The sequence below is a fragment of the Neovison vison genome, chromosome 6 (assembly GCF_020171115.1).
Source record: "Neovison vison isolate M4711 chromosome 6, ASM_NN_V1, whole genome shotgun sequence".
Lineage (NCBI taxonomy): Eukaryota > Metazoa > Chordata > Mammalia > Carnivora > Mustelidae > Neogale > Neogale vison.
Window position 1 is genome coordinate 156,536,151 of NC_058096.1, and position 25,853 is coordinate 156,562,003.

At 38.7% G+C, this 25,853-nt stretch overlaps 1 protein-coding gene across 3 annotated transcripts in view; it reads left to right on the forward strand.

Moving 5' to 3' along the window:
- Positions 1–228: 228 nt before the first annotated feature.
- Positions 229–25,853, forward strand: part of SCN10A (sodium voltage-gated channel alpha subunit 10) — a 108,319-nt gene continuing 82,694 nt past the window's right edge. For all 3 annotated transcript variants that reach the window (XM_044255198.1, XM_044255199.1, XM_044255200.1), the window contains exons 1-3: positions 229–495; positions 2,134–2,261; positions 5,253–5,333. In XM_044255198.1, the coding sequence (XP_044111133.1) occupies positions 229–495; positions 2,134–2,261; positions 5,253–5,333 (476 nt within the window). The remainder of the gene's footprint in view (positions 496–2,133; positions 2,262–5,252; positions 5,334–25,853) is intronic.

A 25,853-nucleotide genomic window follows, 5' to 3' on the forward strand; every position in this document is an offset into this window, starting at 1 on the left:
CACTTCCCAGAGAATGCCACAGGGACAGTGAGACTCTGGGAAAGCTCTGGGGAAAGCTCAGTGTGAGTTAAGGAAGGAACTGAGTTGGGGCCGGGGGTTGCTGTTCCAGCAAAGAAGTGTGAGTAAAGGAAAGAAATGGAGGGAGAGGGCCAATGGGCAAGCTGTTACCTCTCTGTTGTGATGTCCACTCTCATAAGAGTATAATTCTTCCTGAAGAAGAATGAGAAGATGGCATTCCCCTTTGGGTTCCTGGAAACTACCAACTTCCGTCGATTCACTCCGGAGTCACTGGTGGAGATTGAAAAGCGAATTGCTGCCACGCAGGCAGCAAAGAAAGCCAAAGATAAGCACAGGGAGAAGGACCAAGAAGAGAAGCCTCGGCCCCAGCTAGACTTGAAAGCTTGCAACCAGCTGCCCAAGTTCTATGGTGAGCTCCCAGCAGAGCTGATTGGGGAGCCCCTGGAGGATCTGGACCCTTTCTACAGCACACACCGGGTAAGGGTGATTGGCTGGGAAGGCTGTTCTGAGCTCTGGGAGAGGAAGCCTCTGCTCCACTCAGCCTAGGGTGTTCTCCTGACCTGGGTGATGTGGCTGTGAGCTAGACTCAGTTAATGACAAATGTATCCAACTCCCTCTTTGGTACTGTCTTCACATTTTTATATTTATGGTGGAGACTAATTAAACTCAAATCCTTAAAAGCAACAACAGCTGCTATGAAATTTTAAGAGGAAGTTGGCTGTTCTCTTGGATGACCACTGTCCTAGGATCTCCCATGATGTTGGCTGTCTTGCAAAAGGGGGCAGGGATCCTGAGTCTTGGGGTGGGGGTAGAGTAGACAAGGGGATCAGAAATCAGGATGATTTAATGAGTGGTCCTCAAAGTTTGATCTCAGAATCCCTGGCGTTCCTTAAACCCTTTTAGTGGGTTCAGGAGGTCTTCTATACTCTCTCTGTCTCACACACACACAGTATAAGCAAAAGGGCATAAATAGTAACAAAAACTCTTTGGGGTCCTCAATATTTTTTTTAACTTTATTTTTTCAGTGTTCCAAGATTCATTGTTTATGCACCACACCCAGTGCTCCATGCAATATGTGCCCTCCTTAATACCCACCACCAGGCTCACCCATCCTCCCATCCCTACCCCTCTAAAACCCTCAGTTTGTTTCTCAGAGTCCATGGTCTCTCATGGTTTGTCTCCCCCTCCAATTTCCCCCAACAGCCTTCTTTCTCCTCTCCTTCACCCAATGTCCTCTGTGCTATTCCTTATACTCCACAAGTAAGTGAAACCATCTGATAATTGACTGTCTCTGCTGGACTTATATCACTCAGCATAATCTCCTCCAGTCCCAGTCCATGTTGATACAAAAGTTGCATATTCATCCTTTCTGATGGAGGCATAATATTCCATAGAGTATAAAAGTCTCTTGAAATCATAACATTTGAGAACCACTAATTTAAATGAGAGCTGCTTCATGACAATTTCCCTATTTGTATTGTGTCTTAGATGTTCCACACAGCAACCTCCCTCCCCCAAAATGATGTGTGCATGTTTGGGAGTTGGGAAGGACAGGAATCAGCCATCTCAAATATGGTTTATAGAGAAAATAAAAAGACACTAAAATGTCTTTCTCCCTCCTCTCACAGGCCAAGAACCCTCACCTTCCTAGATGCTCAGAGGCAAGGAGTAGAGAGAGGGCTTTACAGGGGAGACCTAGGAGACAGAGAGCAGAGGGAGCATCCCCGCACCAGGGTTGATCCGCTAATCAGAAGAGGAATTTAATGCAGCCAGAACCATATCCTCCAGTTGCCAGAATCCTGGCCCTGGGGCTGAAGCATCCCACCAGCCCCAGGTCAGATTCCTGCCCACTGGGCACTCTCAGTGGGCTCATCTTGATGCACAGTCAGTCACTGACAGGGCCTGAGGTCTTGCTAGGAGGGTGAGAATGTGGCCCTCAGTCCTTGATCCCCACTACCTCTGCCCCTCCACTTGGCTCTCCACTAATGGATGCATGGTTCCTAGACCTCGTCTTGCTCATAAGCCTGAAATGATACCATTAATGCTCCAAACCATGATTGTGTGAGGATGCATACTTCTCACTTCAGGTCCACCTTCTGCTTTGTTTTGTTGTAGACGTTTATGGTGCTCAACAAAGGGAGAACCATCTCACGGTTTAGTGCCACTCGGGCCCTGTGGTTATTCAGTCCTTTCAACCTGATCAGAAGAACAGCCATCAAAGTGTCTGTCCACTCATATCCTTTGCACTGTTGCTTCTTCCACATGATTCCTTTAAAATCAGGCTTTGCCACTGTGTTCAGCACCTTCTTTAGAGGTTAGCAATATGGGTGTCCTCTAATTGAATCCTGAAACAAAGAAAACACTGCATTAAGAGAAAAATGTCTGTGGCTTTAATATGTCCAACACCTGAAAGCTGTCCTAAGACAGAGGAGGTGCTCGTGCAAGCCACAGGTGGGTTTAGACTAGTCTGGACACACCTGGGCATGTACCACCTAAAAAAATGCCCTACTTATGAATGAGCTTTGCTGATATACAGAGCACATTCTTACCATGTGAGACAGGCTCATCTCACAATATAATAACCAATAAGAGGGCCCCGAAGCTTCTTTGGCTTTTGAAATAGGCATGGGTTGTTACTCTGTGCCCTAGCCATGATGAGGACTGGCTGTTCATTGGGCAAAAGAGCAGCACCTGCCAGAGGACAAAGAGGACAGACCACAATGGGCAGAGCTTAGATTGTCTCAGTGGGACCACACCGGTCACAGACACTGCCAATATTCCAAGTTACCCCCAAACTACTAGCAGGCTACTAAGTTCAGTAGTCCAAAAAAATGTTAATAGTTCAAGGTTCATGCCACTGGGGAATATAGTAATGATTAGAGAAAAATCGGTCAAATGTCGGTATTATAATAACAGATTTAGGTACCTTCAGAATCTGCCTCCAGTTTTTGTTTTGTTTTGTTTTGTTTTTCAAGGCAAGCCAAACTAGGACAAAAAAGAGACTTTGGCTTCGTTTCCAAGGATCTTCCCTGGTGACTGTCCAAATTGGAAGTTCCTAATGACAAATTCAGCCCTGGCTTCCAGGAGGTTGATTTGCAAGAACAGCCTTGCCTCAGCTGCCTGACAGATGGTAGCCAGCCTCTTCTGGGGAGGTTCCAGTAAAAGGAGCTCTCTTCCCCCACTCTGGGGCAGCTTGCTGGATTGCTGGACAGCATTCAGTGAGCTGATAGCTCTGGCAAAGAGTCGTTTATTTCAAAAATGAAACTGCACTGCTCCATGTAGTTGCACTACATTTTCCTTTTACATGTTTTATCTGTATGACCAAGCAGTGGGAGTTATATTTTCTTAATTCAATCTTGAATTTCCTGATCCTATAGAAGGATATTTAGTGGTAATAGTAGGCTACCATTTGCTAAATACCTCCTAAGTGTCATCACTGTCATAGGTACAGAAACCTTTGAAGAAGAGATTTGCATCCCTATCTTACAGATGATGAAACTGTTACTCAAAGGAATTAAATAAATTGTCCAAGGTCACAGAGTCAGTTAAGAGGCCCAGCCTGTACCCTGCTTAGAACAGTATCAGCAATAAGGAAGTAGGCAGGTAAGGGAAATGAACTGAGGTAATTTATTCTCTCAGTATGTCATCTCTACTTGGGTTTTTTTAAAGAAATATATCCAATTACATAAAAATTTACCAATAAAGAAAAACAGCAAATATACAAACTCTTCTCCACACATCCTGGTTCAGTTACATCTTAATTATCTGTAAGAAAGAGCTAATTAGAAATGAAATCCCTTTAAAGAATCAAGTGACCAGTGAATATTCTTTTCATCTTGAGATTTGATGAATCATAATTGCTGGATGGAGTCATAGCTGGACAGAAAAGCTCTTAGGTGTCTCCTTCTCACAAAGCCTGTATTTATATATTTAAATCTTATGAACTTGGTAGCTCCACTCCAAAAGATATTCTTCAAGGTATGGAATTCTCAGTGTCCTATTATTAATATTTCACCAAAATTATAATTCTAATCAAATTTGCTATGAATGTTTCCACAAGTAATAGTGTAGGTAATATATTACCTTTAAAGGTTTGTGAAGTTGGAGATATGATTTTAATTTAATCCTTAGGTTAACATTTTCCCCCATGTGAACACATTTCTCAATTTAATTGCAAGTCAACAGGAAAATGCGGTTTAATTAGCAGAATTTCCCTTTTCAAAATAGATGTGTTCCTAAGTAACTGTAAAATAGGGCACATTAAAGACATTTATGGAAAACTAAAATAGATTTAAATCTTCTGCTCAAACCAAAATTATGAAAGATGAGTGGTTCACTCTCTCTGTAGATCAAGCTTATCTTCAGGCTTTGTTTTTCTTTAGGACGTAATGGTTAGGAACCCAAGCTGGTCCTGAGAAAAATGTTCTGTGGGGGAAATTTTTCTTTGGGTTTTCTCCACCAACATTTCTTCCCATCAGGTTACCCCTTTCCACTCACCTTCTTCAGTGTCACCTTCCCCTTGTGGTAATCCCGTGGTTCAACCTTGAATATTCTCATCTCTGGTTAGAAAGAGTTCTCCATCCCAGCCTAATTCTATCTGGAATTTTCTCCTTGAAGCAGCATTTTACATCCCTGTGCCTGCTCCCACCATTTCTAGCCAGGGTCCCATTTCCTCAGTGCGACTGATCTCAGCTAAGTGGGGAAAACCATCCAACTCAACTAATTCCCATGATAGCTGGTAACCCTCCCTTTAGCTCTAACTTCCTAGAAGTAGTCTCTTTGTCTTTTAGGAAAAAAGAGACACTTCCTGGACAAAATTTCAGGCTACATTGTATCATAAAGTGAAGGTGTCAGGGAAGAAGGACATTTTAGAGAAAGGATTCTTGTTTTCTTCCATCTTGCTGAGGGTTCTGTTATCAATCTGGGGTGACATCTCAGCACCATATAGCTAACTAACTTGTACGGCCTTGGAAAAATTATTTAAGTTTTCCAGCCTGTTTTACAAAGTGTAGATATGATATTTACATATAAGTTCGGTTGTATTAGAAATAATGTGAATGAAGTAACCAGCCCGGCATAGGCACTCAGTAAATGTTAGCAGCTGTTACGTGACAAGTTCGAAAAGCTGATCCTAGCTAAAAGCTATGAATTTAATCATTCAGCATCAAGGTGATTATAGGTGACATCAGAGAAGCATGGCAACTCTCAGCTTTTCCTTAACACAGTCTGCTCAGGTGGTTCAGTCTATTTATTACTGTCACTATTTTGGTCAATTGTGTGGGCATGACCCAAACTGAGCTTCCAGAAAGAATCGAGTAAGTAGATTTGCTGTCACTGTCATACTTGGGCCTCCTCTTTCTGTCCTTCTCTTCCTTCACTTGGCAGCTTTTTTCTTTTATTTTTCCTGCCGGTCTCATTTGAGTATTGCATGCTTTGGGGTGGTTAGATATTTCCTTTTCTGTGGACTTTGGTGCATAAACACACATGTGGTTTTCAACTGTGGAGAACTATCAGTTGTTGGTTCTCAACCTCGGAATCCCCTGGGGAGATTTTAAAAACATTAATGCCTGGGTCTCCATCTCAGAGAGTCTGATTTTATGGGTCTGGAGTGGTCTGGGCAAACGAGCTTCCCCAGTTGCATGCTGCATTCGCCTGCTAGGTGCACACATGAACCAAGTTTAGGGATGGCCTACTCTGAGAGACAGGCGCAAAACTGAGACAGAAAGAAGAACAAATGATTCTGGAACATATTCAGAAAACTACCCATGAATAAAGCTGTTTATGTTAACATGGCTCATATACTTCAAAGTGACCTTAGTATTCCTGAGAGTATTCTCTTTCCCTGGCTTAGCAGATGGAACCTCTGCAGTTTGGGAGCATAGGAACTTTCCATAAACTCCTGCACCAACACATCCAGGAGGGGTGCCCCCAGCTCATCGTAAGACTGACATACATTTGCCTCAATAATAGGAACGCCGTAGAAATTTTTTTTGAACTTCTAAATTTTTAAAAAATTTTTGCTGGTCATAACATTAATACATGCTACAATAGAAAATCTACTTGATCCTTGAGCAACATAGGTTTAAAATGTGTGGATCCACTTTTACATGAATTTTATAAAAATAAGTATACTACAGTACTATCAATGTATTTTCTCTTCCTTAGGATTTTCTTAGTAACATTTTCTTTTTCTAGCTTATTTTACTGTAAGAAGACAGTATATAATACCTATAACCTACGAAATATGTGCTAATTGACTGTTGATGTTATTGAATGGCTTCCTGTCAACAGTATGCTGTTAATAGTTAAGTTTTGGGGGATGCAAAACTTATATGTGGGTTTTTACTGTATGAGAGGTGTCAGTACCTTTAACCTCTAAGTTTTCCAAGGGTCCACCATATGTTGTATTTCTATTAATAGATTAAAGAAGGCTAATCAGGTGTCACCTTAACTGATGCTAACAAATCATTTGATAAAGTTTAATATCTGCTTATAATTAGAAATACCAAGAAAAGAAGGAATAGAAGGGAATTGCTGCACTCTGATAAAGGGTAATTACTTTGAAGGAAGTAACAAACAGCATGCTTAATTGTGAAACATGGTCAGCTTTCCCTTTGAGATCAGAAACAAAAAGAAAGAAAGGGAAGATGTCAGTTTCATCAGTCCTATTTAACTTCATAAATGAGAGCCCAGCCAGCATAAGTAAGGGAAGGAAAAGAAAAAAATGTATATAAGAATAAGAAAAGTAGCAAAGATGCCATGATCTACAGATAATACAACTGCATGATACAACAGCCAATATAATCTAGAGATAAACTTTTTTTTTTTAAGATTTTATTTTTATTTATTTGAGAGAGAGAGACAGTGAGAGAGAGCATGAGCAAGGAGAAGGTCAGAGAGCGAAGCAGACTCCCCATGGAGCTGGGAGCCTGATGTGGGACTCGATCCCGGGACTCCAGGATCACGCCCTGAGCCGGAGGCAGTCGTCCAACCAACTGCGCCACCCAGGCGTCCCTAGAGATAAACTATTAAAGTTAACAAGACAGTATAGAAAGATAGCTGGGTAAGTTAATATACATAAATTAGTTACATATTTATATACTAGCAACAAACAGAAAATAGCCAGGTTTTTAAAAATATCAGTTACACTGCTGTTTTAAAATATCAAGTATCTAGAAAGAGGATTATCAAAGTATGAATAAGATCTCTACAAAGAAAATGATGAAAAATATTGAGTAATATTACAGAAAACCCAATAAATGGAGAGATGTATTATATTCCTGGATTTAAAGTCACAATATTTTAAGACTTCCCAAAATAGCTAATAAATTTAATATTAGCCCAGTCAAAATCCCAATAGGCTTTTCTTTTTTTGTATTACTCAACAACCTGACTCAAAGATTTATATAAAATTGCAAAGAGCAAATTATAACCAAGATACTTCTGAGGAAGAAATACAAGGTGGAAAAAGAGAACTGGCCCTCAGGATGTTAGAATGTATTGTAAAGCTCTAATCATTGAAAATGTGTGTGACTAGGGTTGGATTAGTCAGACTAGCGGGACAGAATTGTTGGCTCATCAACAGGCCAGTGCACATACAGACATTGAATTTGTGCTGATGGTGGCACTGTGGACCAGTGGGGAAAAGGCAGTTCTCAATAAATGATGCTGAAGAATTAGGAATCTTAACAAAAAATTACTTTGCTCATCACAACAAGTGTCCTCCTTAATGCCCATAACCCGTTAAGCCCGTCTCTCCATGCACCTTCCCTCCAGCAACCCTCAGTTTGTTTCCTAGAGTTCAGCATCTCTTATGGTTTGCCTCCCTCTCATTTTTTATCTTATTTTATTTTTCCTTCCCTTCCCCCTTGTTCATCTGTTTTGTTTCTTAAATTCCACATATGAATGAAACCATATGGTATTTGTCCTCCTGTGACTGACTTATTGCTTAGCATAATACCCTCTAGTTCCAGCCACATCGTTTCAAATGGCAAGATTTCTTTCTTTTTGATGGCTGAGTAATATTCCTGTGTGTGTGTGTGTGTGTGTGTGTGTGTGTATACACACCACACACACACACATATACATATAGATCGTCTTCTTTATCCATTCATCTGTCACTGGACATCTGGGCTCTTTCCATATTTTGGCTATTGTGGACATTGCTGTTATAAACATTGGGGTGCCTGTGCCTGTTTGTATCACTATTTTTGTATCTTTTGGATAAATACCTAGTAATGCAATTGTTGGGTCATAAGGTAGCTTTATTTACAACTTTTTTGAGGAAACTCTATGCTGTTTTCCACAGTGGCTACACCAGTTTGCATTCCCACCAACAGTGTAAGAAGGTTTGTCCTTTCTCTGCAACCTCACCAACATCTGTTGTTTCCTGAGATGTTCATTTTAGCCCTTCTGACCAGCGTGAGGCAGTATCTTATTGTGATTTTGATTTGTATTTCCCTGATGCAAATGACGTTGAACATTTTTGTGTGTGCGTGTGTTAGTTATTTTTATGTCTTCTTTGGAGAAACATCTGATGAATCGCTAAATTCTATCCCCAAAACTAACAATATACAATATGTTAATTAAATTGAATTTCAATTTTTTTTTCAATTTTTTTATTTTCAGAAAAACATTATTCATTATTTTTTCACCACACCCAGTGCTCCATGCAATCCATGCCCTCTATAATACCCACCACCTGGTACCCCAACCTCCCACACCCCCGGCACTTCAAACCCCTCAGATTGTTTCTCAGAGTCCATAGTCTCTCATGGTTCACCTCCCCTTCCAATTTACCCAAATTCCCTACTACTCTCTAACGCCCCTTGTCCTCCATGCTATTGGTTATGCTCCACAAATAAGTGAAACCACATGATAATTGACTCTCTCTGCTTGACTTATTTCACTCAGCATAATCTCTTCCAGTCCCGTCCATGTTGCTACAAAAGTTGGGTATTCATCCTTTCTGATGGAGGCATAATACTCCATAGTGTATATGGACCACATCTTCCTTATCCATTCATCCGTTGAAGGGCATCTTGGTTCTTTCCATAGTTTGGCGACTGTGGCCATTGCTGCTATAAACATTGGGGTACAGATGGCCCTTCTTTTCACGACATCTGTATCTTTGGGGTAAATACCCAGGAGTGCAATTGCAGGGTCATAGGGAAGCTCTATTTTTAATTTCTTGAGGAATCTCCACACTGTTCTCCAAAGAGGCTGCACCAACTTGCATTCCCACCAACAGTGTAAGAGGGTTCCCCTTTCTCCACATCCTCTCCAACACATGTTGTTTCCTGTCTTGTTAATTTTGGCCATTCTAACTGGTGTAAGGTGATATCTCAATGTGGTTTTAATTTGAATCTCCCTGAGGGCTAATGATGATGAGCATTTTTTCATGTGTCTGATAGCCATTTGTATGTCTTGATTGGAGAAGTGTCTGTTCATATCTTCTGCCCATTTTTTTCCCAATTTATTTATTTTCAGAAAAACAGTATTCATTATTTTTTCACCACACCCAGTGCTCCATGCAAGCCCTGCCCTCTATAATACCCACCACCTGGTACCCCAACCTCCCCCCACCCCGCCACTTCAAACCCCTCAGACTGTTTTTCAGAGTCCATAGTCTCTCATGGTTCACCTCCCCTTCCAATTTACCCAAATTCCCTACTACTCTCTAACGCCCCTTGTCCTCCATGCTATTGGTTATGCTCCACAAATGAGTGAAACCATATGATAATTGACTCTCTCTGCTTGACTTATTTCACTCAGCATAATCTCTTCCAGTCCCGTCCATGTTGCTACAAAAGTTGGGTATTCATCCTTTCTGATGGAGGCATAATACTCCATAGTGTATATGGACCACATCTTCCTTATCCATTCATCAGTTGAAGGGCATCCTGGTTCTTTCCATAGTTTGGCGACTGTGGCCATTGCTGCTATAAACATTGGGGTGCAGATGGCCCTTCTTTTCACGACATCTGTATCTTTGGGGTAAATACCCAGGAGTGCAATTGCAGGGTCATAGGGAAGCTCTATTTTTAATTTCTTGAGGAATCTCCACACTGTTCTCCAAAGAGGCTGCACCAACTTGCATTTCCACCAACAGTGTAAGAGGGTTCCCCTTTCTCCACATCCTCTCCAACACATGTTGTTTCCTGTTTTGTTAATTTTGGCCATTCTAACTGGTGTAAGGTGAGATGCGCGCGCACATCTTCTGCCCATTTTTTGATGTGTTTGCCTGTTTCGTGTGGGTTGAGTTTGAGGAGTTCATTATAGATCCTGGATATCAACCTTTTGTCTGTACTGTCATTTGCAAATATCTTCTCCCATTCCGTGGGTTGCCTCTTTGTTTTTTTGACCGTTTCCTTTGCTGTGCAGAAGCTTTTGATTTTGATGAAGTCCCAGAAGTTTATTTTAGCTTTTGTTTCCTTTGCCTTTGGAGACGTATCTTGAAAGAAGTTGCTGTGGCTAAAAAGAAAAATTACTTTGAACATCCAACTTTATGCCACATACAAGAATCAATTCTAGGTAGATTAAAATCTAAATTTCTTTGTGAAAGACAAAACATAAAGATTTTAGGGGAAAAATGAGAATTTCTGATGACCTCAGTTTAGAGAGAGATTTATTACATGTGACACAAGAAGCAGTAACCATAGAGGAAAAAACTGATACATTTTCGCACACTAAAATTAAGTACTTATGTTCATCAGAAGACAATTTTGTAAGAGCGAGAAAGCAAGCCTACTGAGGAAGAGATATTTGCAACACGTGTACCTAAAAAGTGTTTATATCCAGAAGATGATCCCCTACAAATCAAGTAGAAACACATCAGAGCAACCAATTTTGAAATGAGCAAAAAATTTATATAGATATTTCACAAAAGCAGAAACCCAAATGGCCAATTAACATAAAAATTTTCTTAATCTTTTTCTTAATCAAGGAAGTGTGATTTAAAATTACACAGAGAGATTATTATAAATGCATCAGATGAGGGAAATTTAAAATTTTGACAATACCAAGTATTAAAAAAGATATAATATAACAGAAACTCATATAATGCTGGTGGGAATGTAAATTTGTCCAACCTCTTTGGAGATCAATGGATATCATCAAATAAAGGTGCAGACACACATAGATTGTGATTATTAATTAAACTCTTAGATATATAAAACGCTCAGCAGAAATATGTGTGGGCTCCAAGATAGAGCTATGAGAACGTTTATGAACACTGCCCATAGAAAGCCCCAATTGGAAACAACCTAAATGTCCAAAAATTTTGGAATATGTTAAATATATCTCTTACATTCTTAAAATGGGATAATGTACAGCAATGAAAATGAATAAACTATAGTCCACAAAACAAAGATGAAAAAGGCCAGACACAAAAGAGTGCATAAGTATGACTCCATTTATACAAAATTCATAAACAAGCAGAAATTAACTATTCTGTTTAGACATGCTTACTTAGGAGCTCAAAAATATAAATGAAACCTTTAAGACAGAGGAAGGAGGACATAATTGGGAAGAGGCTTGTGGGGTGTTTACAATGTTCCATTTAGCGACATGAGTAGTTATCTCACGGCCACTATGGACTGGATTATGTCTCCCTAAATTCACACATGGAAGGCCTAACCCACGTGATATACTGGAGAAAGGGCCTTTAAGGACAGTGCTATGGTTCAAAGAGGTCAGGAGGGCAGAGCCGTGACCCAGTAGAACTGGTGTCCTTGTACAAAGGGGAATGGAGCCCAGAACTCTCTCTGCCATGTGAGGACACAGTAAGAAATCAATTCTTAGCAAGCCAAGAAGAGGGTTCTCACCAGAGCCTCTCCAAGAGGCACCCTCATCTCCAATTTCCAGCCTCTAGAACCATGAGAAGTCAATTTCTGTACTTTAACCACTCTGTCTATGGTACATTGTTATGGTAGACCGAACTAATACACAAGTGTTCATTTTATAATGAATTTATAATTCATGTGCATTTCTATTATGCACATTACATATCACAATAAATAACTTAAAAACAAAATGATTTTTAAAAAATGGCCATTGCATATAATGCAGACTACTGAAAAATATAAATCAGAAGAGAGGAGGTAGAGAAATCACTGTCGGTATTTCAGGTTATTATCTTCTCTCCCTCTCTTAGTCTTTCTCTCTCTCTCTCTTTCTATTGTGTGTGTGTACATATATATACATACATATATATATGTACATACATCTATTTGAAGATCTAATTGGCTTTATCAAATGATTCATGCACCAGGCAGCAGCCCTTCTAGCAAGCAGAGAGGCGCTGAGAGGAGTTGTACAAAATGGAAGTTTTCATAGGTAGGAGGGTGGGGGCAAGAAAGTTATTAGCAAAGGAAAAAGATTCTTCCAGAGGGGGCAGTTTGCTAGGGGAAGAAACAAGGTGTCTTCTCATGCAGAATACCTCATCTTTCTTTGGGGGATGAAGAGGACCTGAGTGGCAGACTCTTAGATGCTAATGGAAAGAACAATTTCCTGATTGACCAGTCAAGGCCCTATTTCCAGGGGAGGCTGAAATTGCCAATAGATTGGGTTTTAAGCCCCCATTTGGGAACTCAGTCTAAGGGGCACCCTTTTGGGTCTGCAGTTTTCTTAACTATATATAGGCTGAGATTGTATAGCATGTAAAATCTCTATCCTTATTTTGAACTTTTAATGCAAAGCATTTTCTCTCAAAAGTAAGAGTTATTTGGGGATTCTGGTTAAATATGGAAGATAGCATGCATATGTTTTACCCCAACCCTCTCAGAACGCCAATAAAATGACAGCATGGGAAAAGAACGGTATAAATATACAAGAACAAAGAGAAGGAGAAAGAAAAGCGCAGAGGACAAAGATGTCATAACAATCTCAGAGGGCCAAAAGTGGGCGGAGGCCTGGTAAATGACTCAGCACATCGGGGTTTGTTAACCGAGGTGACTGCAAAGAGGGATAAAAATGACGATCAAGGCATTTACCCCTAAAACCTCAGAGGCCCTGAAAATGTGAACATGGTACAAATAGCAATAAGAGGAAAGAGGAAAGAACGTGGGAGCAGAGTATGTTCACTTACTGCTGCTTCTGTAATAGCAAGGAGTTAAAGAGTATTCTTTAAAGTAGATAAATCAAGGAATGAAAAATAATTATATTTGACAGTACAAAGGTTAGCACTAAAAAAACACAACTAAGTACAATCAGATGATGCATAAAACAGAGGGGAAAAGAAAATTGCCAAATGGAATGTAAAGAGATAGCATACTAAGGGTGACACATTACAACATTGCAGTTATAATTATGAATTTACAAAGGCAACTGCTAGATTCAAAATAAAAACTGTTCTAAGTTTCGAATCACACACACAGAAAGCAAATAAAACATACCAGACAATGAAATATTTTTTAAAACTATTAAATACATAACTTAAAGTTACATAAACAAAGATCAAACAACTCTGTTATGTTAATAAATATAAATGGATTGGACTTATTTGTTGTCTTCACACATATTCATATATAACAAAGCAATAGCCAAGTTTATGTTGAATAAAATATACTGCTCCAGGTGTTTCAGAAAGGTCAAAATTAATGAATGGACAAAGATATAAGCCAAGGCACACAAAAAGAGCAGGAAGTCAGATGTGAATATCAAAGAAGGTGGTATCTAGGCCCAAAGTCATTAAACAGGATAAAAATGACACTTTGTAATGCTAAATAATCCAAAACAGTAACTTATATCTTTGCAATAAATAATATGGCAACAATGCTCATAAATTGAAAATTATGACACTATAAGGGAAATAAAAACTTTATAAGGATTAGAAAGTGTAATTAATTCTTTCAGCCCATGACAGATCAAGTGTATAAAAAAGTATGTAAAGATATAGATGACCTGAATAATTAATAAGACACATCTGATTCACATATATTAAATTGTATTCCCAAAAAAATAGAGAATATACCTCCATACAAATTGGCCAAATATTAAATCACAACAAAACCTCAAATAGCTCCAAAAAGTAAAAAGATGAGAAACATCCTCTGATCACACAGCAATAAAGTAAAAACAAAATTAGGGGAAAAAAAAGACCTTTCCATCTAGAAATGTTAAAAACCTTTCAACTCTTAAATTTAAAAAAATAGTACAAACTAAAGTTATAGAATTTCTAGGGAAGAAAAAATTTTAAAAGTACCAGGTGGTGGGTATTATAGAGGGCACGGATTGCATGGAGCACTGGGTGTGGTGAAAAAATAATGAATATTGTTTTTCTAAAAATAAATAAATTGAAAAAAAAAGCACTTTATTTAGAACCTATACAGTTAAAGATATTCAGGGGATAATCCATAGAATTAAAGCAGAGAATATTTATTTCAGTACAAAATGAAAAGAATTATTTAAGCACCTAATATAAAACCAGAAAAGAACAATAAATGAAAGGAAAATTGGAAGAAAAATTAATAATTTCAAAGAAAAACTTAACGAGTTAAGAAATAGTAAAACAAGGGCACCTGGGTGGCTCTGTCAGTTAAGCATCTGTTTTTTTTATTTCAGCTCAGGTCATGATATCAGGATCCTGGGATCAAACCCCACCTTGGCCTCCATGCTCATTGTGGAGTCTGCTTGGGATTCTCTCTCAGTCTTTACCTCTACCCCTCCCCCAGCTCATGCTCTCTCACTATTTCTCTCTAAAATAAATAAATAAATAAAATCTTTGGGGAAAAAAAAGAAATAGAAAAACAGTAGAAATAATGAATCCAAAAGATGTTAAAAAATATGTGTGTGAGATCTTTATACTGAAGGATAACAAAACACAACTGAGAGAAATTTTAAAGTATCAAATAAATTTAGCAATATCTTGTGTTCGGGGATTAGACAACTCACCAGCTGTTAAAATGCCAGTGTTGCCCAAATTAACCTATAGATCTATGATCCATAATCTATAGATTTGATAAAGTCCCAATGAAAATCCTAGCAGTTCTGTAGGAACCGAATAGATTTTGCTTACATGGATGAAGCAAAATTTACTTAACTATTATCCTATCTATAGGCACTTATGTTGACCCTACTCAACATAATGTCCATATTCTGCAATCTTGATTCTTCAGTAAGTATCCTTCCTTACACACACATCTTTGAACACATAACACTGGTACCTGTGAGAGATGAATTCTCAGAAGTGGAGTTGCTGGGTTAATTTTTGAAATATTACCAAATTGTTTTTCAAAGCTGTGCTAATTTCCATTCCCACTATTACTAAATTCACTCTTTATCATATTTCGTATGAACTGCATTGTTGACAAAACTTCCTTTATAAACACACTTCAAAAAAAAAGTCTCATTTCTAGAAATGTCTGTGGCAGGGATGGGATGATGTTCAGTATCTTTGGCCCCATTAAGATGATCAGATTCCAGATTTTATTTTTGAGAGGCAAACTGATAACAGTCACTGGTTGTTTACTATGTTGTTGAGAGCCCAAAGGAAAAGGGTAAATGTCCCTGGCATAGCCTGGGACTACAAAGATCGTGCTGTGTATTCTTGAGTAGAAATGAGATCATAGCCAGTGAGGAGTCAGAAGCTGGTCCTATCACCATGTTCTTGATACAGTGTTTTGGACACAAGCAGTTCCCATCCCTTATCTCCCCTCCCAGTCATGATAGCTCCCTGAAACATTAGCTTTGCACTGCTACCTGCTGGCAAAGTTAGGCCCCTGCCTCTCTGCCTGCCTGCCTGCCTGCCTGCCTATCTGTCTGCCTGTGGGAAGATTTCATATACATATTTCATTTTTAAATCCCTTCTTGGGCTCTGAAAGAAACTAGAGATTCACTGAAGCCAAAGAGGGGGAGGATATATCAGATTGGGCCCCAGATTGCTGGAGATAAAAAATGCAGAAGGATGTCCCACCATCCTTACCCTCTGGCTCACGTAGAATCACTGAAGGGGTCCTTCGATAGCCCTGGGACACCCATCACTAACCATACTGAGAATCTGGAGAAGCAGTTGACAAAATACAGCAATTTGGTTGCAGGGAAAAGCACAGTGGAAAGATAAATGTTTTCTCCCCCGGAAAAAAAAACCACATGAAATGAAACGGAACCTGTGGTGAACAGGGGAGGGGCACCTGTGTTACATGCATGAAGTACAGTTTTGTGATCTTCAGGTATACACGAATAACATCACATTGTATGCATGCTCTAGCTGAAACTTTTAAAATCAACCTTGTGTTTTTGAGATGGGTTCAAGTGGATACATGTAGACCTAGTTCATTCATTTGTTACTGCTATATAATAGTCCATAAAGGTTTGCTGTATTTTCTTCTAAAAGTCCCAGTATTTCTTTTTACATTTAGATATTACATCCCCTGCTAGACTTTAACATGTATGCACATGGCTTTAGATAGGCTTCTGATATTTTTCTGTATGGATTATTCCAACGCCATTTTTAATGGATCATCATTACCTGAGTGATTCCTCAGAAAAATATATTTTTCTATAGAAATATATTTAATCAATAAATATTTAATATATTTAATCAATTCCCTCTATCATGCACCAGATTCTTGTGCATACTCAGGTCTGTTTCTCCTGGGAATTGATTTGTTACTCCATCAGGAGTAACCTGATTGATTTGTTACTCCATCAGGAGACCACACAGGTCTAAATGTTTGATGATAAAATTTGACCTGAGAACTCCCCTCCTTATTCACCTTCTTGAAAATCATTAGTACTTCTCTTTACTTTTCTATAATTTAAGGGTCATATTTTCAAGCTTTTTCCTTACAAGTCTGTTGTAACTTTGATTGTAAATCCACTGAATTTATTGATTACCACTGGAAGAACTGCCACATTTGTAATATCAAGACTTCCCTCATATCAGCGTGGGGTAGCTCCCAATTTACGCAGGCCTTATTTTATATTCTTCTGTAACATTGTCCTATGTAAGGTTCTTACATTTCTTATCCTTAGGTATATTATTATCACTTTGGTCATCCTTTTGAATATATGTTTTTACTTTACCAATAAAATAATGTCTACATACTAGTTTTTCATCCAGCAACCTCGCTGAACTGAACAAGCTCAACATTTTTCTATAGATTAGCTTGAGTTTCTATAGAAAAATATATTTTTCTATAGAAATATATTTATTTCTATAAATAGATTTTCTATTTAAACAATTATATTATCTGCAAATAATGATGAAATTTTTTTCTTTTTTTTTTTAAAGATTTTATTTATTTATTTGAGAGAGAGAGAGACAGTGAGAGAGAGCATGAGCGAGGAGAAGGTCAGAGAGCGAAGCAGACTCCCCCATGGAGCTGGGAGCCTGATGTGGGACTCGATCCCGGGACTCCGGGATCACGCCCTGAGCCGAAGGCAGTCGTCCAACCAACTGAGCCACCCAGGCGTCCCATGAAATTTTTTTCTTTATGAGTCTTATATGACTTGTTTGTTTTTGTTCCTATCTTTTCAAACTGGCTGGACATTCAGCACATTGCTGAACTGAAGCTACAATAGTAAGCATATTTCTTTTGCCATTGATTTTAAAGAGTATGCTTCTAATTTTCACTATTATCAGGGTGACTATAGGATTCTCATAATTAGCCTTTATCAAGTTGGGGGAATTTCTTTCCACTCTTGGCTTGTTAAAAGTTTCATTATGAATGGTTTCTATCAATATTTCTATTTCATTATCTTTCATCTGTTAATATAGTAGGTTACATTAATAAATTTTCCAATATAATTTTAATAGTTCCAGGTTGATCATTGCTGGATTCAACTTGCCAGTATTTCATTTGCTCTGTCTTGGTAAATAAGACAGATTTATAATCTTCTCTTGTAAGTTGTCCCTTTGGGCTGCTATTCCACATCTCTGCCTCACTATCCTTCTGTATTGTCCCTGGGAACTCAAAGTCTTCTCACTGTTTTGCATAGTAATTCAGGTATCTTCCTCCCCTACAATGTTCCTTAGCAAGTTACCCAAGGATCTCTGTTGCTCACTAGTCTCTCAGTAACCTCTAAATCATTTCACAGATAAGAAGGAAAAGCAATGCAGTTCTTTCATGCATAATTTAAAAATCTGAAATGTATGTTAGATCATAATTTTCATAGAATTTCTGACCTTTTTATGTTCTTAAAAGCAGTGTATGTGTTTCATAGACTGACAGTTCATGCTGGTTAACATGAAGTTAATCATGTGTAGTTTATCCCAACTAATGTACTTTATTGTCACCCAACAGTTCCTGTTTACATTTGTTAAACTTGCATTTGTCACTGTTACCCTTGCATTGCATAATATCACAGTTCAAAAAAAAATGAATCATTTCAAAAGTGGTTTGCAGAAATACAACAATGGTGATGAAAATAAAAAAGTACACCTCACGATATGAAGTAAGTTCACGGGTATAAATAATGAGAGGACTCTGTCATAAATACAAAGCTGGAATCTGAGGCAAGTCATGAGACAAGTGGACAGTTTTATTTTATTATCTACTAATAACATTTTCATCAAATAATAATATACTACTGAAAGTTCCATATTATTTTCCAAAATACTGAAAGTTCCATATTATTTTCCAACAAATTTTATCAACCTCACTTTTAAACCAGTTGACTATTCCTAGTACAAAAACAAAATTAGATGTGCTGTGATAACCGCTGTGAATTGTATAAGACTGATGAGTCACAGACCTGTATCTCTGGAACAAATAATACATTATATGTTAATAAAATTAATAAATAAAATAATCACCAAGAAGAAAAAAAAAACAAGAAACAAAATTGGGCTTTCCACTAAAAGTGATCAACACTTGATGTTAAAGGTTGAAAAGACATGAAAACTGTAGTGTCCTCATTCCTTCTTGCAGCAAAAACAAATACAACTATAACCTTGCTGGTAAGACATGAAACCAGCTTCCAAATCAATGACAAATATTGTAGTTGGAAAGACAGCAGCAAGCAATTGGTGCAATAACTTTATCAGAACAACTGGGTTTCTTATAATGTGACTGGCATTTAAAATCAATGACTGTTACATGTATAAACAAGCAGACATTCCACTTTGTAGTTCAATGAAACTATGGATATACCAGTCTTCAGTATACATTCACCATATATGTGAGAAAGAAGTGATCAATGACCTTTGTCTTATTTATCATGTAGCTAATTTTAAAAGAAGAGATTTCTGGTTTAATTCATTAAAGATTAGCTTGTGAACTGAAAAACGCATGTTAGGGTGTCCACCAAAGTTCCTAACTATTCACAAGCACTATTCACAAGAACCAAAAGGTGGAAACAGTCCGAATGTCTGTCAACGGCTGAAAAGATAACAAAATGTGATAGATTTATTGATGGACAATGGAATATTATTCAGCATGAAAAATGGTTGTTTCAGGGGTACAAACAATACATGGTATGTTAATTTTTTAAAAAAGAATGAGATTCTGACACATGCTTCAACATGGATGGACCTTAAAAAACATTATGCTGAGTAAAATTAGCCAGATACAAAAGGACAAATTGTATGACTTGTCTGATTCCACTTATATGAGTTACCTAGAATAAGAATTTATGGAGACAGAAAGTAGAATCGAAGTTGTCAGGGACTAACCTGAGGAGGACTGAGGAGTTGTTTGATGAGTACTGAGTTTCTTTTTGGGATACTAAAAAATGTTTTGGAGACGGATAGTGGCCGTGGTTGCTCAATGTTGTGAAGACACTTAATGCCACTGAATTGCGTACTTACAATGGTGATGGCAGTAAATTTTATGTTATGTATGTTTCACCACAGTTGCTTAGGGGGTTGGGGGAAAGACCCACAGAACTTGTACTGAAGAAGCTCCAGTCACATGGTTAACAAGGAAAGGCATCACTCTACAAACAAAAAGACGCTGCTTCCAAATGCACTACATCCCTCATTCGTGGAAAAAAAGTGGGGGTCCATAGCATGCCTTCAGACCCTGAGTTGCCTTTGAGGGACACAGTGGAAATTGTGAGTACAAACTGACTGTGGCCACTTAGCCTGAGTCTCCACAGCTGACAGGGCAGTGTGGATGAAAGTGAGTATAAGATGCTGCTTTCCCACACTGGATTGCTGTGACAGGCAAACAGAAAAGACTTAGAGTGTTTTTTTGTTTTGTTTTGTTTTTCAGTTTATTTATTTTCGGAAAAACATTATTCATTATTTTTTCACCACACCCAGTGCTCCATGCAAGCCATGCCCTCTATAATACCCACCACCTGGTACCCCAACCTCCCACCCCCCCGCCACTTCAAACCCCTCAGATTGTTTTTCAGAGTCCATAGTCTCTCATGGTTCACCTCCCCTTCCAATTTACCCCAAAGCACATACCCTCCCCAATGTCCATAACCCTACCCCCCTTCTCCCAACCCCCCTCCCCCCAGCAACCCACAGTTTGTTTCGTGAGATTAAGAGTCACTTATGGTTTGTCTCCCTCCCAATCCCATCTTGTTTCATTTATTCTTCTCCTACCCCCTTAAGCCCCCATGTTGCATCACCACTTCCTCATATCAGAAAGATCATATGATAGTTGTCTTTCTCCGCTTGACTTATTTCGCTAAGCATGATACGCTCTAGTTCCATCCATGTTGTCGCAGATGGCAAGATTTCGTTTCTTTTGATGGCTGCATAGTATTCCATTGTGTATATATACCACATCTTCTTGATCCATTCATCTGTTGATGGACATCTAGGTTCTTTCCATAGTTTGGCTATTGTGGACATTGCTGCTATAAACTTTCAGGTGCACGTGCCCCTTCGGATCACTACGTTTGTATCTTTAGGGTAAATACCCAGTAGTGCAATTGCTGGGTCATAGGGCAGTTCTATTTTCAACATTTTGAGGAACCTCCATGCTGTTTTCCAGAGTGGTTGCACCAGCTTGCATTCCCACCAACAGTGTAGGAGGGTTCCCCTTTCTCCGCATCCTCGCCAGCATCTGTCATTTCCTGACTTGTTGATTTTAGCCATTCTGACTGGTGTGAGGTGATATCTCATTGTGGTTTCGATTTGTATTTCCCTGATGCCGAGTGATATGGAGCACTTTTTCATGTGTCTGTTGGCCATCTGGATGTCTTCTTTGCAGAAATGTCTCTTCATGTCCTCTGCCCATTTCTTGATTGGATTATTTGTTCTTCGGGTGTTGAGTTTGCTAAGTTCTTTATAGATTTTGGACACTAGCCCTTTATCTGATATGTCGTTTGCAAATATCTTCTCCCATTCTGTCAGTTGTCTTTTGATTTTGTTAACTGTTTCCTTTGCTGTGCAAAAGCTTTTGACCTTGATGAAATCCCAATAGTTCACTTTTGCCTTTGCTTCCCTTGCCTTTGGCGATGTTTCTAGGAAGATGTTGCTGCGGCTGAGGTCAAAGAGGTTGCTGCCTGTGTTCTCCTCAAAGATTTTGATGGATTCCTTTCTCACATAGAGGTCCTTAATCCATTTTGAGTCTATTTTTGTGTGTGGTGTAAGGAAATGGTCCAATTTCATTTTTCTGCACGTGGCTGTCCAATTTTCCCAACACCATTTGTTGAAGAGACAATCTTTTTTCCATTGGACATTCTTTCCTGCTTTGTCAAAGATTAGTTGACCATAGAGTTGAGGGTCTATTTCTGGGCTCTCTATTCTGTTCCATTGATCTATGTGTCTGTTTTTGTGCCAGTACCATGCTGTCTTGATGATGACAGCTTTGTAATAGAGCTTGAAGTCCGGAATTGTGATGCCACCAACTTGGGCTTTCTTTTTCAATATTCCTTTGGCTATTCGAGGTCTTTTCTGGTTCCATATAAATTTTAAAATTATTTGTTCCATTTCTTTGAAAAAGATGGATGGTACTTTGATAGGAATTGTATTAAATGTGTAGATTGCTTTAGGTAGCATAGACATTTTCACAATATTTATTCTTCCAATCCAGGAGCATGGAACATTTTTCCATTTCTTTGTGTCTTCCTCAATTTCTTTCATGAGTGTTTTAAAATAAGGAATAGATGGGGTGCCTGGGTGGCTCAGTGGATTAAGCCGCTGCCTTTGGCTCAGGTCATGATCTCAGTGTCCTGGGATCGAGCCCTGCATCGGGCTCTCTGCTCAGCAGGGAGCCCGCTCCCCTCTCTGTCTCTGCCTGCCTCTCTGCCTACTTGTGATCTCTCTCTGTCAAATAAATAAATAAAATCTTAAAAAATAAAATAAAATAAGGAATAGAATCTTTTAAAATGGCCATTTCTGCTAATACACATGGTCTGTCTCAGCGATACATTTAGGATTTTGAACAGTATGGATCTTTGACTTCAGGGCTTAAACACCAGGATTTTTTGATGATCAGACACCAGGATTTCTTAAGACTGAACAGTGGGGCAAATGGTTTGATGGCTGAGAGTTTGACTTTCTCAATACCCAGTGATTTTCATCCTCCATTAGGAGTGTCTTTGCATATTAAAAATCACATCCAAACATGGCAACAGAACATAAAAAAATACCTTGTGAGCCAAATGCCACCAGAAAGAGGGTATGACTCTGTCAGCTACTGTCCCCCGAGTTGAGACTTTAACCCTCCAGCTTCTGGTGGTGTTAAAGCCTCGGCTTGTGTCCTCTGGTGAAACACTGAAATTAGTCTTCAGAACTGTCTCCATAATTTCTGGATCTGCATTTGATCTGAAAAGCCAGAAATATCCATCAAAGCTTCCCAACAACCTATAATTCTGAGTTAAGGTTTTCTAATTTAGAAAACATAAAGAGTTGGGGCGGGGGACCAACAAGATATGAAAGCTGACAGCTCAAGCAGCCATCCAGCCAGATATAGATTTATTCGTGAATAATTTCAAACACTATTTCCCTCTCACAGATATGAAAAGACATTACCGCTATTCTCTTTTTCATGTGATTTTTACTTTTACATAAGGTACAGAGATTTACGGTTTAAAAGGTCACAGAGTTCTACAAAAATTCTAACAAAACAACAGTTTCATGCTTCTCATCTCCTTGTCCCTAATCCTGTATTTCCAGAGGTGAGCGCTGTCAGCTTTTTTACCTTTTTATCCTGATACTTCCCTCTCTCCGATAAGATACTCGTACTGTATTTTTTATTTTTCCACTTTAGATGTTATCTATGTTGTGGGAAAAAAGAAAAGAATTAGGTGTACGTACCCACACGTAATTCCTCTTGCACTTATTTTCATATCGTAGTTATATTATCATCTGAGGTTAGGTAATCAGACGATGCATACGTCACCTGACTACAGACGCGATTATGTAATAGTATTGCCAAGCAAATGGCATGACAGCTGTGTCGTGCAGTGTCCTTTGATTACATGCTCCTTTTTGCTTTCTCTAGAGTTAATACAGATTTCATTACTTCATTTGCTCTGATTTCTATGTCTTTACCCTAATTTTCTCCCAAACTCTTCTCCAGAGGTTTATTCATTGCTTCAATTTAGTCAAACGTATCAGGCTATCCAGCAGTTTCCTGGAGTCCTCCATCTCCTGAATCAGTGTGGCCTAGGTGTTCTCAAGGCATGATGCACAGACCTTTTCTGGAGATTTTCCCTTCTCCAATTTCTTTTAGAATCCATATTTCTCTCCCCTGCATCCCCAGATCTCTTTGTTGGTCACTTTCTTACTTGGGTGGAGCATCTTATGGTAACTTTCTTAGAAGGGTAGATGAAAGTACATTTTCTGAGACATGGTATATCTGTAAATATCTTTATTTTGCCCTCATAATAACAGTTCAGCTGAGGAAGAAATTCTATATTAGAAATTATTTTCCTAAAAATTTTGAAGGTATTTGTTTCATTATCTGATACCCTCCAAGGTTGCCATTGATAAATCTGATGATACTTTGATTCTTAATTTTCTGGATGTAACCAGTGATTTTCAGTCCCTCAAAAAAAGTTACGGTCTTCTGTCTGTGTACAATGTTCTGAAATTTGGTGATGTTATGCCTTGAAATTCATTCATTTTCCTGAACACTTCTAGGTGTTTCCAACTGAATACTTAGATCTTTCAGAAATTTTTTTTTATTTTTTTTTATTTTTTGATGTGTATTTCTTTTTTTTTGTTCTATTTATTTATTTTCAGAAAAACATTATTCATTATTTTTTCACCACACCCAGTGCTCCATGCAAGCCGTGCCCTCTATAATACCCACCACCTGGTACCCCAACCTCCCACCCCTCCAACACTTCAAACCCCTCAGATTGTTTTTCAGAGTCCATAGTCTCTCATGGTTCACCTCCCCTTCCAATTTACCCAAATTCCCTACTCCTCTCTAATGCCCCTTGTCCTCCATGCTATTGGTTATGCTCCACAAATAAGTGAAACCATATGATAATTGACTCTCTCTGCTTGACTTATTTCACGCAGCATAATCTCTTCCAGTCCCGTCCATGTTGCTACAAAAGTTGGGTATTCATCCTTTCTGATGGAGGCATAATACTCCATAGTGTATATGGACCACATCTCCCTTATCCATTCATCCGTTGAAGGGCATCTTGGTTCTTTCCATAGTTTGGCGACCGTGGCCATTGCTGCTATAGACATTGGGGTACAGATGGCCCTTCTTTTCACGACATCTGTGTCTTTGGGGTAAATACCCAGGAGTGCAATGGCAGGGTCATAGGGAAGCTCTATTTTTAATTTCTTGAGGAATCTCCACACTGTTCTCCAAAGAGGCTGCACCAACTTGCATTCCCACCAACAGTGGAAGAGGGTTCCCCTTTCTCCACATCCCCTCCAACACATGTTGTTTCCTGTCTTGCTAATTTGGGTCATTCTAACTGGTGTAAGGTGATATCTCAATGTGGTTTTAATTTGAATCTCCCTGAGGGCTAGTGATGATGAGCATTTTTTCATGTGTCTGATAGCCATTTGTATGTCTTGATTGGAGAAGTGTCTGTTCATATCTTCTGCCCATTTTTTGATATGATTATCTGTTTTGTGTGTGTTGAGTTTGAGGAGTTCTTTATAGATCCTGGATATCAACCTTTTGTCTGTACTGTCATTTGCAAATATCTTCTCCCATTCTATGGGTTGCCTCTTTATTTTCTTGACTGTTTCCTTTGCTGTGCAGAAGCTTTTGATTTTGACGAAGTCCCAGAAGTTTATTTTGGCTTTTGTTTCCTTTGCCTTTGGAGACATATCTTGAAAGACGTTGCTATGGCTGATATCGAAGAGATTACTGCCTATGTTCTCCTCTAGGATTCTGATGGATTCCTGTCTCAGATTGAGGTCTTTTATCCATTTTGAGTTTATTTTTGTGTACAGTGTAAGAGAAAGGTCGAGTTTCATTCTTCTACATATAGCTGTCCAGTTTTCCCAGCTCCATTTATTGAAGAGACTGCCTTTTTTCCACTGTGTATTTTTTCCTGTTTTGTCGAAGATTATTTGACCATAGAGATGAGGGTCCATATCTGGGCTCTCTACTCTGTTCCACTGGTCTATGTGTCTGTTTTTATGCCAGTACCATGCTGTCTTGGTGATCACAGCTTTGTAGTAAAGCTTGAAATCAGGTAATGTAACGCCCCTAGTTTTATTTTTTGTTTTTCAACATTTCCTTAGCTATTTGGTGTCTTTTCTGATTCCATAAAAATTTTTGGATTATTTGATCCAGCTCTTTGAAGAACACCAGTGGAACTTTGATTGGAATGGCATTAAAAGTATAGATTGCTCTAGGCAGTATAGACATTTTAACAATGTTTATTCTTCCAATCCAAGAGCATGGAATGGTCTTCCATCTTTTTGTGTCTTCTTCAAGAAATTGAAGAAGACACAAAAAGATGGAAGACTATGATTACTTTTTCCTAACTTTTCTTCTGCTACTGTA